This window comes from Arachis hypogaea, chromosome 20 (assembly GCF_003086295.3).
Source record: "Arachis hypogaea cultivar Tifrunner chromosome 20, arahy.Tifrunner.gnm2.J5K5, whole genome shotgun sequence".
NCBI lineage: Eukaryota > Viridiplantae > Streptophyta > Magnoliopsida > Fabales > Fabaceae > Arachis > Arachis hypogaea.
Window position 1 is genome coordinate 52363020 of NC_092055.1, and position 19346 is coordinate 52382365.

Sequence of the window (19346 nt, forward strand, 5' to 3'; positions counted from 1 at the left end):
TCCTGAATGGCAAATAGATGCTCATCAGGGAACGTCTCAGAGATCTCAAGAAAGGGGAGGGACGTCCCTTCCACTGGCTCTATCCGGGACAGATGATCAGCCACTTGGTTCTCTGTCCCTTTTCTGTCTCTTATTTCTATATCAAACTCTTGCAGAAGCAATACCCATCTGATGAGCCTGGGTTTTGAATCATGCTTTGTGAGTAGATATTTAAGAGCAGCATGGTCAGTATACACAATCACTTTTGATCCTACTAAGTATGATCTGAACTTGTCAATGGCGTAAACCACTGCAAGTAGTTCTTTTTCTGTGGTTGTGTAATTTTTCTGGGCATCATTTAGAATGCGACTGGCATAATAAATGACATGCAGAAGCTTGTCATGCCTCTGTCCCAATACTGCACCAATGGCATGATCACTGGCATCACACATTAACTCAAATGGCAATGTCCAGTCTGGTGCAGAAATGACTGGTGCTGTGACCAGCTTAGCTTTCAGCGTTTCAAACGCCTGCAGGCATGCTGTGTCAAACACAAATGGTGTGTCAGCAGCTAGCAGATTGCTTAGAGGTTTTGCGATTTTTGAAAAATCCTTTATAAACCTCCTATAGAATCCTGCATGCCCCAGAAAGCTTCTGATTGCCTTAACATTGGCAGGTGGTGGTAATTTTTCAATTACCTCTATTTTTGCTTGATCCACCTCTATTCCCTTGTTTGAGATTTTATGCCCAAGAACAATTCCTTCAGTCACCATGAAGTGACACTTTTCCCAGTTTAAAACTAGGTTGGTTTCTTGGCATCTTTTCAGAACAAGTTTCAGGTGATCAAGACAGGAGTTGAATGAGTCTCCATATACTGAGAAGTCATCCATGAAGACTTCCAGAAATTTTTCCACCATGTCAGAGAAAATAGAGAGCATGCATCTCTGGAAGGTTGCAGGCGCATTACATAGCCCAAATGGCATCCTTCTATAAGCAAACACTCCAGATGGACATGTGAATGCTGTTTTCTCTTGATCCTAAGGATCCACTGCAATTTGGTTATAGCCTGAATAGCCATCCAAAAAGTAGTAATAATCATGACCTGCTAGTCTCTCTAGCATCTGGTCTATGAATGGTAAAGGAAAATGATCCTTTCTGGTGGCTGTATTGAGCCTTCTGTAGTCAATACACATGCGCCACCCTGTAACTGTTCTTGTAGGAACCAGTTCATTTTTTTCATTATGAATCACTGTCATGCCTCCCTTTTTTGGGACGACTTGAACAGGGCTCACCCAGGGGCTATCAGAAATGGGATAAATAATCCCAGCCTCTAGTAATTTGGTGACCTCTTTCTGCACCACTTCCTTCATGGCTGGATTTAGCCGCCTCTGTGGTTGAACCACTGGTTTGGCATTATCCTCCAATAGGATTTTGTGCATGCATCTAGCTGGGCTTATGCCCTTAAGGTCACCTATGGACCACCCAAGAGCTGTCTTGTGTGTCCTTAGCACTTGAATAAGTGCTTCCTCTTCCTGTGAATTTAAAGCAGAGCTTATGATCACTGGAAAAGTGTCACCTTCTCCCAGAAATGCATATTTCAAGGATGGTGGTAGTGGCTTGAGCTCGGGTTTAGGAGGTTTTTCCTCTTTCAGAAGAAAGTTCAGAGGCTCTTTCATGTCCTCTGAATCCTCCAAATCAGGCTGAACATCTTTAAAGATGTCTTCCAACTCTGATTCGAGACTCTCAGCCATGTTGATCTCTTCTACCAAAGAGTCAATGAGATCAACTTTCATGCAGTCTGTTGATGTGTCTGGATGCTGCATGGCTTTGACAGCGTTCAACTTAAACTCATCATCATTGACTCTCAGGGTTATTTCCCCCTGTTGGACGTCAATGAGGGATCGTCCAGTTGCTAGGAAGGGTCTTCCTAGAATGAGAGTAGCACTCTTGTGCTCCTCCATTTCCAGCACAACAAAGTCAGTGGGAAAGGCGAATGGCCCAACTCTGACAATCATGTCCTCAATCACGCCTGATGGGTATTTAGTGGAACCATCAGCAAGTTGGAGACATATCCGGGTTGGTTTAACTTCTTCAGTTAAGCCAAGCTTCCTGATAGTGGATGCAGGTATCAGGTTGATGCTTGCCCCAAGATCGCATAAAGCTGTCTTGGTGCAATCACCTTCTAATATGCATGGTATCAGAAAACTCCCAGGGTCTTTAAGCTTTTCAGGAAAGCTTTTCAGAATGACTGCACTGCATTCTTCAGTGAGGAGAACTCTTTCTGTTTCTCTCCACTCCTTTTTATGACTCAAGATCTTTTTCATGAACTTGGCATAAGAAGGTATTTGCTCAAGTGCCTCTGCAAATGGAATCTTTATTTCAAGAGTCCTTAGGTAATCTGCAAAGCGAGCAAATTGCTTATCCTGCTCCTCTTTCTGGAGTTTTTGAGGATAAGGTATCTTGGCTTTATATTCCTCAACCTTAGTGGTTAAAGAAGCCTTTTTAGAGGGGTTGTTGTCAGCACTTGTGTGTGTCTGATCCCTCACTGGAAATTGAATGCCAGAGTCAGAAGCTGGAGTGACGTTAGACGCCAGCTCACTGTCTGTTCCTGGCGCCTGAACGCCAGAAATGTGCCCCTGTTGGGCGTTCAACGCTGGATTCTGCCCCATTTGGGCGTTCAACGCCAGATTCTTGCCCATTTCTGGCGTTGAACGCCAATCCTGCCTTGTTTCTGGCGCTGAACGCCAGTTTTGGGCATGGTTTGGGCGTTCAGCGCCAGCCTTCCACCCATTTTCTGGCGTTTTAGTGCCAGAATTATTTTTCCCTGGGCTCTTACTGTCCTCAGGGGAATCTTTGGTGGGTCGCTCATTTCTTGAATTTTTGATGCCTTGAGGTGGGGTATTTAATGTTTTCCCACTTCTTAATTGAACTGCTTGGCATTCTTCTGCTATTTGCTTTGATAGCTGCTGCTTTGTTTGCTTAAACTGTTCGTCCATATGTATATTAGCTATCCTTGTCTCCTGTAACCTGTCTTTGAATTCAGCTAGCTGCTTTGTTAGAAAATCTAATTGCTGATTGAATTCAGCAGCTTGTTTTACAGTACTGAATTCAGCAGTTACTGTTTTAACCTCTTCATTCATGGAAGGGTTGCTGCTTAGATACAGATGCTGATTCCTGGCAACTGTATCAATGAGCTCTTGAGCCTCTTCAATTGTCTTTCTCATATGGATAGATCCACCAGCTGAGTAATCTAGAGACATCTGAGCTCCTTCTGCAAGCCCATAGTAGAAGATGTCTAACTGAACCCACTCTGAAAACATTTCAGAGGGGCATTTTCGTAGCATCTCTCTGTATCTCTCCCAGGCATCATAAAGAGATTCATTATCTCCTTGTTTAAAGCCTTGGATGTCCAGCCTTAGCTGTGTCATCCTTTTTGGAGGAAAATATTGATTCAGGAATTTTTCTGTCAGCTGTTTCCATGTTCTTATGCTGGCCTTAGGTTGGTTATTTAACCACCTCTTAGCTTGATCTTTTACAGCAAATGGAAACAGTAATAGTCTGTAGACATCCTGATCTATTTCCTTATCATGTACTGTGTCAGCAATTTGTAAAAATTGTGCCAGAAACTCTGTAGGTTCTTCCTGTGGAAGACCGGAATACTGGCAACTTTGCTGCACCATGATAATGAGCTGAGGATTCAACTCAAAGCTACTGACTCCAATGGAGGGTATGCAGATGCTACTCCCATATGAAGCAGTAGAGGGGTTAGAATATGACTCCAGAGTCCTCCTGGACTGTTCATTTCCACTTATGTCCATGATGGATCTATGGATATAACTTGGACTGATTTACCTTTTTATTTATTTTATTTTATAAGAAGTAAATACTTAAATAAAATAAAATAACTAAAAAGAATTTGAATTTTGAAGTTAAATATTTTTTTTTAAATAGAAATTAATTAGTTAATAAAAAAGAAATTTTTGAAAAAGAGGGAAGATATTTTCGAAATTTAGAGAGAGGGAGAGTTAGTTAGGTAGTTTTGAAAAAGTTAAGAAACAAACAAAAAGTTAGTTAGTTAGTTGAAACAAATTTTGAAAAGATAAGAAGTTAGGAAGTTAGAAGAGATATTTTGAAAAGATATTTTTTTTTGAATTTAGTGAGGAGAGAGAAAAACAATAAGATAGTACAAGATTTAAAATTTTTAGATCTAATGCTCCTTGTTTTCGAAAAATTTGGAGGGAAAACACCAAGGAACACCAAACTTAAAAATTTTAAGATCAAGACACAAGGAAAACTCAAGAACACTTTGAAGACTCACAAGAACACAAGAACATGAAGAAAGAACACCAAACTTAAAATTTTTTGAAAACCAAACCAAAATTTTCGAAACCAAAGGGAAATCAACAAGAAAACACCAAACTTTAAGTTTGGCACAAAATTTAATAGAGAAAATATTATTTATGAAAAAGAAGGTTTTGAAAAGAATATAAAAGACTCTAACTCAATTACCAAGAACACAGATTAACGCTCTAGCCAAATGAGTTATGGGACTTTCAAAAATTTTAAGAAAGATTATTTTTGAAAACACCAAACTTAAAGTTTGGCACAGGATTTAATAGAAAAATTATTTTTGAAAAAGGTTTTAAAAATATGATAGCCAATTATCATGAACATAAACACCACGTTCTAAATAACTGAGCTATAAGTTTAAAGTATTTTAACAAGGGATAAATAATAAAAGACTCTAAACCAAAAAAAGAAAGATTTTTCCTAATCTAAGCAACAAAATAATCCGTCAGTTGTTCAAACACGAACAATCCCCGGCAACGGCGCCAAAAACTTGGTGCACGAATTGTGAATCACACTTTTCACAACGCGTACCACTAACTAGCAAGTGCACTGGGTCGTCCAAGTAATACCTCACGTGAGTAAGGGTCGAATCCCACGGAGATTGTTGGTTTGAAGCAATCTATGGTTATTTTGTAATTCTTAGTCAGGAAGTCAATTATGTTTATCAGTTGAATTGTGAATAACCAAGAGAACATAAATTAAAGATTACTTGTTGTGCAGTAATGGAGAATATGTTGGAGTTTTGGAGATACTTTGTCTTCTGAATCTCTGCTTTCCTATGTCTTCTGATTCACGCACGCACGCCCTCCTATGGCAAGCTGTGTGTTGGTGGATCACCGTTGTCAATGGCTACCTTCCATCCTCCCAGTGAAAACTACGCTCACGCGCTCTGTCACAGCACGGCTAATCACCGGTTGGTTCTCGATCCGGTTGGAATAGGATTTACTATCCTTTTGCATCTGTCACTAACGCCCAGCCTTCAAGAGTTTGAAGCTCGTCACAGTCATTCAATCCTTGAATCCTACTCGGAATACCACAGATAAGGTTTAGACTTTCCGGATTCTCATGAATGCTGCCGTCAGTTTTAGCTTATACCACGGAGATTCTGATTAAGGAATCTAAGAGATACTCATTCAATCGTATATAGAACGGAGGTGGTTGTCAGGCACACGTTCATGATTTGAGGAAGGTGATGAGTGTCACAGCTCATCACCTCCATCATAGTTAAGCGCGAATGAACATCTTAGATAGGAACAAGCGTGTTTGAATGGAAAACAGAAATACTTGCATTAATTCATCGAGACACAGCAGAGCTCCTCACCCCCAACAATGGGGTTTAGAGACTCATGCCGTCAGAGAATACAAAGTTTTGATCTGAAATGTCATGAGATACAAAATAAGTCTCTAAAAGTTGTTTAAATACTAAACTAGTAGCCTAGGGTTACAAAATATGAGTGGACTATGATGGATGATGCAGAGGTCCACTTCTGGGGCCCACTTGGTGTGTGCTGGGGCTGAGATTTAAGTGAGTCACGTGCAGAGGCCATTTTTGGAGTTGAACGCCAGTTTTTATGCCAGTTTGGGCGTTCAACTCCAGTTTTTGATCCTTTTCTGGCGCTGGACGCCAGAATTGGGCAGAGAACTGGCGTTGAACGCCAGTTTACGTCGTCTATCCTTGTGCAAAGTATGGACTATTATATATTGCTGGAAATCCCTGGATGTCTACTTTCCAATGCAATTGAAAGTGTGCCATTTCGAGTTCTGTAGCTCCAGAAAATCCAATTTGAGTGCAGGGAGGTCAGAATCCAACAGCATCAGCAGTCCTTTTTCAGCCTGAATCAGATTTTTGCTCAGCTCCTTCAATTTCAGCCAGAAAAATACCTGAAATTACACAAAAACACACAACTCATAGTAAAGTCCAGAAATATGAATTTTTCCTAAAAACTACTAGAAATAGACTAAAAACTAACTAAAACATACTCTAAACTATATGAAATTATCCCCAAAAAGCGTATAAAATATCCGCTCATCAGCGTTGAACGCCTAGTGAGGGGCTCTTTACTGGCGTTCAGCGCCAGGCTTGCTGCCAGATTGTGCGTTGAACGCCTAGTGAAACCTTCTTCACTGGCATTCAATTCCTTCCTAATATTCTCAGATTCGGCCTCTACCTCCATGGTTATGCCCTTGCACTCTTCTCTTGGATTTACCTCAGTATTACTAGGAAGAGTTTCAGGAGGAGTCTTAGGGATCCTCTTGCTCAATTGGCCAACTTGCACCTCCAAGTTCCTAATGGAGGACCTTGTTTCATTTATGAAACTATGAGTGGTCTTAGAGAGGCTGGAAACCAGAATGACTAAGTCAGAGAGGCTCTGATTAGAGGTTTCCATATTCCCTTGAGAAGATGGGAATGGTGGTCTGTTATTGAACATATTCTGGTTCCTTCTACCTTGATTATTATTGAAACCTTGTTGAGGTTTCTGTTGATCCTTCCATGAAAGATTAGGATGATTCCTCCATGAAGGGTTGGAGGTTTTTTCATAGGGTTCTCCCATGTAATTCACTTCCTCCATGGTAGGTTGATCAGGATTATAAGCATCTTCATCAGGAGATACTTCTTGGGTACTTCCAGCTATAGTTGGCAGTCCAGTCAGATGTTGAGAGATCATATTGACCTGCTGGGTCAAGATCTTATTTTGATGGACATTGTTGTTTTTCCAACCCCTAGGCATCTTCCTTTTGGGGCCTTCCTCCTTGGTGGATGGTGTACATCTAACACCAAACTTACGTTCGGTCTTAGGAGGGATTGAATTAGTTTCAATCAAGATGGTTTTTTCTCTAATACCTCTACAGAAGAGATATTGAGTTACAGCTTCTTGGGAGCTGCTAAGAGATGAGTTAGTTGCTCATCTTTAAGCTCTCTCTATACACCAATGAAACGTGGCTCTTGAGGCTCTTTCACCTCTGCAAGGGCGAGCTCTGTGGCATTCTCAGGATCCTCCTGATTCTTGATTGCCTTCAGTCCCTCAGTAGCAAGCTCCTAAGGTTCGGCCTCCTTGGTGAAGACTACTGTCTCACCTTCTTTTAAGGTCTCCTTCTCGGAGAGCATTAGGCTTTCTGTGAAGGCCTTACAGGGATGAACCTCCTTAAACAACTCAGTGGGAGAAGTATTAACCTGCTCAGGTGTCCACTGGTCGTAGGTGTGAGTCTCTCCTTGAGGGTGGTCACCACCTATAGCACTAGGAGCACTATAACTCTCAGTAGGGGGTGCGACTACAGTCTCCCTGTCTAGAACATCTGTCCTGACTGGGGTCTGAACACCTGTTGCTAACTTAGCCAATCTTTGTGAAGGAGAGAACCTATTTAGAAATCTATTAACAACCTTATCCCAGTTGTTCACACTTCCCTTGGGTACATCATACCACCAATGTTTTGCTCGATCTCTCAGAGTAAATGGGAACAGTTTGAGCTTGTGGAATTCAGGGTCCACTCCATTGGTTTCTGCAGTGTCACAGAACTGCAGGAAGTCAGAGATGAATTTACCGAGGTCTTTCTGTGGGTGTCCATGAAACTGGAACGTCTGCAACACTAAGGCGATCTGTTATGGGTTGATCACAAAGCTTCTTGCTCTGCTAGGAGGTACATTGATACTTTCTCCATAGAAATCAGGAGAGTAGTCACCAAGAACCTCTCTTGCCTCTCCTTCAGGTTCGGCCATGTCTTCAGCTTCTTGTTCAAAATTTTCTAAAAGGTTTCTTCCAGAGTGTTGTGCTTTAATTTGTTACAAGAAGCTCCTGGATGAACTGAAGATTGATGGTTTAGAATTCACAATAAATTCTCGTTGCAAGTATAGTTTCTAAACCAAGCAATCATCCTTTCATACAAAAGTTTGGTTGTCACAAGTAACAAAACCCAATAAAATTTATAACCGAAGTATTTAAACCTCGGGTCGTCTTCTCAAGGAATTGCAGGGAGGTATGATTTATTATTGGTTATGTAAAAAGATATGTTTTTGGATTTTTTAAAATAAGGAACAAGTAATTTAAATAACAAGAAAAATAAATTAATAATTAATAAAATCTCTTGGCAAGGTATGAGAAATTTTAAGTCCTATCCTCGTTATCCTTATCAGGTGTGAAGAGAATTGGATTCTGCTCCCACTTTTAATTAACCCTTGCTAAACAAAGGAAAGTCAAGTGAAAAAATTAATTTGATCCTCAGGTCCTAGTCAACTCCTATGGAAAGACTAGAGTTATTGGGGTACAAATTAACCAGCAAAGAATTCCAATTTCAATCAACAGCTGAGTTTGATAACTCAAGTGTTACCAATTAATCAACCAAAGCCAAAAGGGAACACTACAACATTTTGGGTCTATGGCCACGATTTTTTTGGTCACGGTAAAAAACCATGACCATAGACCCTCTATGGTCACGGTTTTTTAGGGTGACAAAAAAAAAGCTATGGTCACGGTTCTTTTAGAAAGGGTGACCATAGAGTACCTATGGTCACGGTTTTCTAAAAAAGGGTGGCCTAAAAGGGTCTATGGTCACGATTTTGAGGGGTGGCCTAAATGGGTCTATGGTCACGATTTTTTACAGTGACCAAAAAGGGTCTATGGTCACGGTTTTTCAAAAAAGGGTGACCTAAAAGGGTCTATAGTCACAGTTTTGGGGGTGGCATAAAAGGGTCTATGGTCACGATTTTGGGGTGACCTAAAGGGGTCTATGGTCACGGTTTTTTACAGTGACCAAAAAGGAGCTATGGTCACGGTTTTTCAAAAAGGGTGACCTAAAAAGGTCTATGGTCACGATTTTGGGGGGTGACCTAAAGGGGTCTATGGTCACGGTTTTGGGGGGTGGCCTAAAAGAGTCTATGGTCATGGTTTTGGGGGTGACCTAAAGGGATCTATGGTCACGGTTTTTTACAGTGACAAAAAAGGAGCTATGGTCACGGTTTTTCAAAAAGGGTGACCTAAAAGGGTCTATGGTCACGGTTTTGGGGTGACCTAAAGGGGTCTATCGTCACGATTTTAGGGGTGGCCTAAAAGAATCTATAGTCATGGTTTTGCGGGGTGGCCTAAAGGGAGCTATGGTCACGGTTTTTTTCAATGACTAAAAAGGGGCTATGATCACGGTTTTTCGGAAGGGTGGCCTAAAAGGATCTATAGTCACGGTTTTGGGGTGACCTAAAGGTGTCTATGGTCAAGATTTTTTACAGTGACCAAAAAGGATCTATGGTCACAATTTTTCGGAAGGGTGGCCTATAAGGGTTTATCGTCACAGTTTTGGGGAGTGACCTAAAGGGGTCTATGGTCACAGTTTTAATCATTTGAGTTTTAATTAGTTAAGAATTTTATCTATTTTTTATTATTTTAAATATTTTTTTAAAATTAAAAATTTTAATAATTAAAAACTAGCTAATAATAATTTTATATATTTTATTTTAAATATTAAAATTTTAAATCTAATTTTATAAATATAAAATTAGGTTAAATACTATTAATAATTTTAAATTAAAAAATGATATAAAACTTACTAAAATGATTGTAAAGAATTGCGCATACACATTGATCATTGAATTTTAGGGGTTATTTTAAAAACTCACACAACTAAGACGTTATTTTAAAAATAATTTTTTAGATTTTAGATTTTTTATCTTTCTAATATTTTTAAAATTAACTATACAGTATACATTTAAATTTTTACCCATCTAATAATTAAAAAGGATAATATAACAAACCTAATGCGTTGCTTAATAAAAGAAGTTGGGTTTAGTAGCTCACACGTATGACGTTTTAATTTACCATTCATTCACATAGAACAAACCCTAAGTAGACGGCGATGGAATCATGCGGATCCTTATTTTTCTGCAAGACCAATTTCTGCAACCTTAACTAGTAATTGCTACTTTTATACCTAATTCGTTTTAAATTATTCATATTCAGGATTCGGATTATGGTTAATGTGCTGCTATTGGTGAGTTTTGGTTGTGAATGAAGCTGAGTTCTTGAGGCGATTGCGGGAGAACATGGAATTTTCTATTTTATTGTTAGGATAACGAAGGTTACGTTTTAAGCTTTTTCTGGTTTTGATTTGCTAAGATTTTCGATGTGGTTTGTTGTGCTTCTCCTTGCTCTGTGTTTTACGCTTGGGTTTTGAATAACAACGAAAAAAATGAGCTAGTTGCTCTATTTAATTTTTTTGCACCAATTTTAAAAAATAATAATTACAAATCTTGTATTTAACTGAGTTTAGATTGAGAACTATGCTTGATTATTTAGGTTTACACTTTAATCTTTGAGTACCAATTATTATTATTAACGAGGTTATATATATATTTTTTCAATTGAGATTTATTTTCTTTTTCAGATTTTTCATTTCAAATTTAATTGAGGATATATAAGTGAACTCTGACAGCATTCTAGATTCTTCATCTAGAATTGATTTATTAATTCCTCTTCAATGTTGGTTGTTTTAGTAAATTAATCTTGCAATGGAACAAAATGACTGTTAATGTTTCTGATGCTAACCCCAATGATCAAACCAATCCTGTGGAAAATTGCACACATTCAATAGTTTTACGGGTGATTATTTGTTATGCTGCTGTATAGAAAATTTTTTAAATCATGTATAGAAAATTCTTGTTCACAGGTCTATTTCATGAGTCTTTACCTCCACAAAGTGACGATGTTTTTGGTTTCTGAAGTCTAATCTGTCCCTTTAAAGCTCAACTTTATTCCCCATTATTACACTGCATTATTAGTTAGCACTTAGCACTTAGCACTACTACTCTATATTATGTATATATCAAGATCATGGGACACTAATGGGAATTATTCTGCCTATTTTAGATGCGAACCCATGTTAATAAAAAAAAGTTAACTTAATAAGTGCAAAAAAATGTACATTAATATAGGAACTTAAAATTGGGCATTATTTGGTATTCCCTTTCTTAACTTGATTATTTTGACTTTGTTTTGTGTACAGGATAAGTTTTCGTACTGGTAAAGGCAACAGAAGTTGAGTAGTTGCTGCGGCACGATTTATAACAACTTCAAATGGCATCTCAAAATGAAGGAACTAAGCAGTAAGTTTATCTCGTAATTGCCATATATAATAATTTGATAACACATTTAACTAGGGTAGTAAGCGGATATATGGTAGCTAGATTGTCACTATAATTGACCTATTAGATCATGTTTAGTAAGTTCAGATATTTGCATTCTTAGGTTTAATCATGTTTTGTCAAAAGATTGGATGGATTTACCAAGATTTGAGAACGAGTTCATAGTTGGTGTAAATAATTTTTTAGAGTTTGCCTTCTTAATTGGAAAGCCGGTTGGAAAAGAAATCCAATGTCCGTGTGCAAAGTGTGGAAACACTTATTGACATGAACGAGAAGACGTACATGAGCATCTTATTTGCTATGGGTTTGTCGAAGGTTATAAACGATGGTTTAATCATGGGGAATCAGTAATACCAACAGTTGTAGATAGTGACATGGATGATCGAGGGGGCGTTGATGATATTGACGGGTTACTGCGTGATGCATTCGGAAATATGACAAATCTTGAAGAGGGGAACAACGGGTTGAATGAAGATGCGAAGAGATTTTATAAGCTGGTAGATGAAGCAGGTCTAGAATTATATCCAAATTGTACTACTGGATTTTTGAGACTATCGTTTATCATTCGTCTTTACCACTTGAAGTGTTTGCATGGTTGGAGTAACACATCTTTTAACTCCCTCTTGGAGTTATTAAAAGAAGCTATACCTGATTTGAACATTCCCACTTCTTTAATAAAGCTAAGAATATGGTTAAAGACTTGAGTCTTGACTATGAAAAGATTAATGCATGTCCTAATGACTTCATGCTGTATCGAAATGAGTACATAAATGACTCAGTTTGCCATATCTGTGGAGAGTCTCGATATAATCAGACTCCTACTCTGGATGGCAACGAAGATGACTTTGCGCTTCCGAACAAAGTTCATAAGGTTGCTGCGAAGACCTTAAGATACTTTCCTTTAATACCAAGGCTTAAAAGGCTTTTTATGTGCCCAAACACAGCAGAGGCGTTGAGGTGGCATGATGAGCAGCGTTTGAAAGACGGTTGCATAAGGCACCCTGCTGATGGCCAAGCATGGAAGAACTTGGACACTCGGTACCCAAACTTTTCAAAAGAACTTCGCAACTTGAGGCTTGGTTTGGCAAGTGATGGTTTTAATCCTTTTCGAACTATGAATGTGTCACATAGCACATGGCCAGTTGTCTTAATGGTGTACAATTTCCCCCCTTGGATGTCCATGAAGTCAGAATACTGCATGCTCTCTTTACTCATACCTGGACCTTGTTCACCAGGAAATAATATTGATATTTTTTTGCAACCATTGATCGAAGAGCTGAAGGAGCTATGGGTGTCACAGGTAGATACATATGATTCTTTTAAGGGAGAAACTTTTCAAATGCATGCTGCACTTCTTTGGACAATCAATGATTTTCCTGCGTATGCGATGTTGTCCGGTTAGAGTACGAAAGGGAAGCTAGCTTGCCCTTGTTGTAACCATAATACTTTTTTTTGTTACTTGAAACATAGCTAGCTAGCTTGCCCTTATATTTGTGCTTCGCATTTAAGTATCTTTGCATTTTTCATGTCATCTGTGTTAACTTCGAGTAATCTTTATGGTTTCTTTGTAGCGTGCAAAAAAAGAGGGCAATGAAGATCCATTACAGTCTGAGATGTTTGTTGTAACTCGTACTAACAAGAAAGGAAAGACGGATTCGGGAACACAAGAGACGATTGTGAGTTGTTTAGTTTCGTAGAAATGTACACTAAAAGAAATGTGTAAATCATTTTTTATATTTTCAGCATATGCGCACATGAACTTATTTCAATTTTCCTTCTGTGTAATAGGATCATCTTCAAAATTTGAAGCAAGCTGGATACAGTGATGATGAAGCGCTTCAAACGGTTTTTGGAAAGGAGAGACATGGTAGAGTTCGTTTCTATGGTCGATCAGTCACAAAATCCTCTCTTAAAAAGGATAAGCAAATCCGACAAATGCAACAACAACATGCTGAAGTGGTTTCAACTATGGAGAAAAATCAAAATAACTTGACTTCCAAGTTGGATGGTTTAACAAGCTTGATCAAAACGGTGTTGCAACAAGTTAATCCTGGTATGAGTGCGGAACAAGTGCAAGTAATGATAGAAGCTGCCCAACAATCTCTGCCTGATGCAAGTAGTGCACCAAATGATGCGAGGCGAAGCATTCCTCCTTCACTGGGATTGAACCATGTGTCAAAAGATATGGAAGTAAGTACTGTCAAAATTAGTAGTTAAATTAATAGTGGCTGATTGCTAAATAGTGCCTGATTGCTGTTGATGTTAATTTTATTATTGATTTTATTGGCTAATTGGCTCCATGAGTACATATTGAATAGAAGGGTAAGAAACTAATTACGAACTAAGATGCATAACTTACCATTATTTCTCTTCAGAAGGTATAGAAAAATAGATAAAGCAATAATAATACATGAAGGTGAAGGGGTAGCAATCATCATTGAATTAGTACTCAGTAATATATAGCAATAAGCATTATTATTATTATTTTAAAATTTACTTTGTCTATTGATTTCACACTCAATCTGGTTTTTCTGTTTCACTGGTGTTGATTACTTGATTTGTTTGATGGGTTGGAAGCTAATAATAGTATTTCGGTATTACCTTGTTTTTTAAGCTTCTATTTTGGTTGTGGTTGTTTCTTTGTGCTGGATTTTTTTCAGTTTTAAGCGACTTCAACAGGGGAGTTGAAGTTCCACTCAAAGATAGATTAAAAACATATAAATATTACCAAATGGCTTAAAACCACATGCAAATGCTCCTTGTTATTTAGTGGTTGAAATTTTCATATTGATTGACTTACTTAACTTGTGCTCCATATTCATTACTCAACTGCACTGCATGCATCATCAAAAACATTTTTGTTCTATTCTAACTTCTTTATTTCTTTTGCTAGCAGGAGGATATGATGTGAAGAAAATGTGTTCTATACAAATATAAGATGGGATGGGTCTTATAATAATTTTGGTTATCTAAATGTATTATTTTGATGTGTTCTTCACAGATATGGCTATGGTCACAGTTTTTGGTGGAGTGACCATAGAGGCTATGGTCACGGCCAAAACCGTGACCATAGATAAGGCTATGGTCACGGTTTTGGGAAGGGATGACCATAGAGGCTATGGTCACGGTCAAAACCGTGACCATAGCTTTATCTTTGGTCACGGTTTTGGGAAGGGGTGACTATAGAGGCTATGGTCACGGCCAAAACCGTGACCATAGATAGGCTATGGTCACGGTTTTATTGCGTGACTATAGATTAACCTATGGTCACGGTAAAAAAAACGTGGCCTAAAGTGCCAGAATTTGAACATTACAACCGTGACCATAGAAACCGTGACCATAGATAAAAAAATCGTGACCATAGGTCTATGGCCACGGCGGAAAAACCATGACCATAGGTCAAAAACCGTGACCATAGACCTATGGTCACCCTTTTCACTAGCTATGGTCACGGTTTTTCACCGTGACCATAGACCTTTTTTTGTAGTAGAAGAAAATCTACTTGAATGAAAATAATTTGGATACATAAATTAAAGAAAGCAATCATAAGTCTGAAATATCTCAAATAATATTAAATAGAATATTCAAATCTTAACATGAAAAGGTTCTGGTGCACGAAATTGTGATCTCCAGGCACAAACAATTCCTGATAATGGCTCCAAAGCTTGGTGCTATGATCTTAATTCATAATTGTCACAACTTCGATACAACTAACCAGCAAGTGCACTGGGTCGTCCAAGTAATACCTTACGTGAGTAAGGGTCGAATCCCACGGAGATTGTTGGTATGAAGCAAGCTATGGTCACCTTGTAAATCTCAGTCAGGCAGATATAAAGTGATAATGGTGTTTTCGAATATTATATAATAAAATAGGGATAGAGATACTTATGTAAATCATTGGTAGGAATTTCAGATAAGCAAATGGAGATGCTTTTCGTTCCTCTGAACCTCTGCTTTCCTGCTATCTTCATCCAATCAGTCTTACTCCTTTCCATGGCTGGCTTTATGCAAGGGCATCACCGTTGTCAGTGGCTACATCCCCTCCTCTCAGTGAATAATATGCTCACGCACCCTGTCACGGCACGGCTATTCATCTGTCGGTTCCCGATCATGCTGGAATAGGATTCACCCTCCTTTTGCGTCTGTCACTAACGCCCAACACTCGCGAGTTTGAAGCTCGTCACAGTCATTCAATCATTGAATCCTACTCAGAATACCACAGACAAGGTTTAGACCTTCCGGATTCTCTTGAATGCCGCCATCATTCTAGCTTACGCCACGAAGATTCTGGTTAGGAGATCTCAGAGATACTCATTCTAGCTTAATTCATGTAGAACAGAAGTGTTTGTCAGGAACGCGTTCATAAGGGAGAAGGATGATGAGCGTCACACATAATCATCACCTTCATCGCGTTCTTGGGTGCGAATGGATATCTTAGAAGAGAAATAAGAAGAATTGAATAGAAAACAGTAGTACTTTGCATTAATCTTTGAGGAACAGCAGAGCTCCACACCTTAATCTATGGAGTGTAGAAACTCTACCGTTAAAAATACATAAGTGAAGGTCCAGGCATGGCCGAGATGGCCAGCCCCCTAAAACGTGATCAAAGGATCATAAGGTAATCCAAAGATGCCTAATACAATAGTAAGAGGTCCTATTTATAATAAACTAGCTACTAGGGTTTACATAAGTAAGTATTTGATGTATAAATCCACTTCCGGGGCCCACTTGGTGTGTGTTTGGGCTGAGCTTAAGTGTTGCACGTGCAGAGGCCATTTGTGGAGTTGAACGCCAGTTTTTGTGCCAGTTTGGGCGTTCAACTCTGGTTTTGGATCCTTTTCTGGCGCTGGACGCCAGAGTTGGGTAGAAAGCTGGCGTTGAACGCCAGTTTACGTCGTCAATTCTTGGCCAAAGTATGGACTATTATATATTGCTGGAAAGCCCTGGATGTCTACTTTCCAACGCAATTGGAAGCGCGCCATTTCAAGTTCTGTAGCTCCAGAAAATCCACTTTGAGTGCAGGGAGGTCAGAATCCAACAGCATCAGCAGTCCTTTTTCAACCTCTGAATCTGATTTCTGCTCAAGTCCCTCAATTTCAGCCAGAAAATACCTGAAATCACAAAAAAACACACAAACTCATAGTAAAGTCCAGAAATGTGAATTTAACACAAAATCTATTAAAAACATCCCTAAAAGTAACTAGATCCTACTAAAAACATACTAAAAACAATGTCAAAAAGCGTATAAATTATCCGCTCATCACAACACCAAACTTAAATTGTTGCTTGTCCCCAAGCAACTGAAAATCAAAATAGGATAAAAAGAATAGAATATACTATAAATTCCAAACTATCAATGAAACAGAGCTTCAATCATATGAGCGGGACTTATAGCTTTTTGCCTCTTGAATAGTTTTGGCATCTCACTTTATCCATTGAGGTTCAGAATGATTGGCATCTATAGGAACTTCAGATTTCGAATAGTGTTATTGACTCTCTTAGTTCAGTATGATGATTCTTGAACACAGCTTCTTTATGAGTCTTGGCCGTGGCCCTAAGCATTTTGTTTTCCAGTATTACCACCGGATACATAAATGCCACAGACACATAATTGGGTGAACCCTTTCAGATTGTGACTCAGCTTTGCTAAAGTCCCCAATTAGAGGTGTCCAGGGTTCTTAAGCACACTCTTTTTTTTTTTTTTTTGCTTTGGACCTTGACTTTAACCGCTCAGTCTCAAGTTTTCACTTGACACCTACACGCCACAAGCACATGGTTAGGGACAGCTTGGTTTAGCCGCTTAGACCAGGATTTTATTCCTTTAGGCCCTCCTATCCATTGATGCTCAAAGCCTTGGGATCCTTTTTATTTGCCCTTGCCTTTTGGTTTTAAGGGTTATTGGCTTTTTCTGCTTGCTTTTTCTTTTTCTTTCTATTTTTTTTTCGCCTAATTTTTTTCTCTTTTTTTTCGCCCCTTTTTTTTTTCTGCAAGCTTTGTTCTTTGCTGCTTTTTCTTGCTTCAAGAATCATTTTTATGATTTTTCAGATTATCAAATAACATGTCTCCTAGTCATCATTCTTTCAAGAGCCAACATATTTAACATTCTTAAACAACAACTTCAAAAGACATATGCACTGTTCAAGCATACATTCAGAAAACAAGAAGCATTGTCACCACATCAATATAATTAAGCTAAGTTCAAGGATAAATTCGAAACTCATGTACTTCTTGTTCTTTTGAATTAAAATATTTTTCATTTAAGAGAGGTGATGGATTCATAGGACATTCATATCTTTAAGACAAAGTTACTAACTACTAATGATCATGTAATGAAGGCACAAACATAGATAAGCACATAACATAGAAAACGAAAAACAGAAGAAAGAAGAACAAGGAATGAATCCACCTTAGTGATGGTGGCGTTTCCTTCTTGAGGAACCAATGATGTCCTTGAGTTCTTCTATGTCTCTTCCTTGTCTTTGTTGCTCCTCCCTCATTGCTTTTTGATCTTCTCTTATTTCATGAAGGATGATGGAGTGCTCTTGATGTTCCACCCTTAGTTGCTTCCAATAATTGTGTGGAAGAAAATGTATCCCCTGAGGTATCTCAGGGATCTCTTGATTTACAGTCAAATGTTCTACCACTGAGCTATAGACCCTTGATGGAAGCTTTTGTCTTCCCTTTCCTCTTTCTAGAGGTTTCTCTGGCCTTAGATGCCATCAATGGTTATGGAAAAAACAAAAAAGCTATGCTTTTACCACACCAAACTTAGAATGTTGCTCGCCCTCGAGCAAAAGAAGAAAGAATAGAAGAAGAAGATATGGTGGAGATGGATGGCTGTGTGTATTCGGCCATATGGGTGGGATTGGGTGGGGAAGAGATGTTGAATTTTTGAAGATAAGTGGGTGTATGGGTGTGAGTGGTAAATGGAAGACAGAAGGGATGAGTGTTTATTGGGGATAGAGGATGATTGAGAAGAGAGAAGAGAGTGAGTGAAGGTAGGTGGGGATCCTGTGGGGTCCACAGATCTTGGGGTGTCAAGGCATTTACATCCCTGCACCAATTTAGGCATGCAAAATGCCCTTGCACACAACTCTGGGCGTTCAGCGCCAGGTTGGTGCCCATTTTGGGCGTTCAACGCCCCTTTGCTGCCATTTCTGGCGTTGAACGCCAGAACCATGCTTGTTCTGGGCGTTCAGCGCCAGGATGCTCCCATTCTGGGCGTTCAGCGCCAGAACTATGCTCTGTTCTGGCATTTGAACGCCAGACAGATGCTCCTACAGGGTGTGATTTTTCTTCTGCTGTTTTTGATTCCGTTTTCAATTTTTATATTTATTTTGTGACTTCTCATGATCATGAACCTATAAAGACACATAACTAAGAAAAAATATAGTTAGATAAATAAACATTGGGTTGCCTCCCAACAAGCGCTTCTTTAATGTCAATAGCTTGACAGTGGGCTCTCATGGAGCCTCACAGATGTGCAGAGCTTTGTTGAGACTCTCCAACACCAAACTTAGAGTTTGGATATGGGAGTTCAACACCAAACTTAGAGTTTGGTTGTGGCCTCTCAACACCAAACTTAGAGTTTGACTGTGGGGGCTCTGGTTGACTCTGCTTGGAGAGAAGCTTTTTCTGCTTCCTCTCCATGGTTGCAGAGGGAGATCCTTGAGTTTTAAACACAAGGGAGTTCTCATTCCATTGAAGGAATATTTCACCTCTGTCAACATCAATCACAGCTCTTGCTGTGGCCAGGAAAGGTCTTCCTAGGATGATGGATTCATCCTCTTCCTTTCCAGTATCCAGGACTATGAAATCAGTAGGTATGTAAAGGCCCTCAACCTTTACTAATACATCTTCTACTTGTCCATAAGCCTGTTTTCTTGAGCTGTCT

At 39.0% G+C, this 19346-nt stretch overlaps 1 protein-coding gene across 4 annotated transcripts; it reads left to right on the plus strand.

Moving 5' to 3' along the window:
• Positions 1–10091: 10091 nt before the first annotated feature.
• LOC112786941 (uncharacterized) lies at positions 10092–15033 on the plus strand. Of its 4 annotated transcripts, none has more exons than XM_025830326.3 (5): positions 10092–10223; positions 11314–11413; positions 13024–13128; positions 13241–13642; positions 14346–15033. In XM_025830326.3, the coding sequence occupies exons 3-5, from the start codon at positions 13066–13068 to the stop codon at positions 14361–14363; spliced, it is 483 nt and encodes a 160-aa protein (XP_025686111.1). In that variant the 5' UTR covers positions 10092–10223; positions 11314–11413; positions 13024–13065; the 3' UTR covers positions 14364–15033. The 4 variants fall into 4 exon arrangements, with proteins under 4 accessions (XP_025686111.1, XP_072085811.1, XP_025686112.1 ...); XM_072229710.1 differs by having other exon boundaries at positions 14349–15033; XM_025830327.3 differs by having other exon boundaries at positions 10107–10389.
• Positions 15034–19346: the final 4313 nt, after the last annotated feature.

Excerpts from the sequence above, each read along its gene's own strand:
- LOC112786941 (XM_025830326.3), top strand. The coding sequence starts at position 13,066 with ATGTTTGTTGTAACTCGTACTAACAAGAAAGGAAAGACGGATTCGGGA. Across the intron at positions 13,129-13,240 it reads CGGGAACACAAGAGACGATT|GATCATCTTCAAAATTTGAA; the intron begins GTGAGTTGTTTA and ends TCTGTGTAATAG.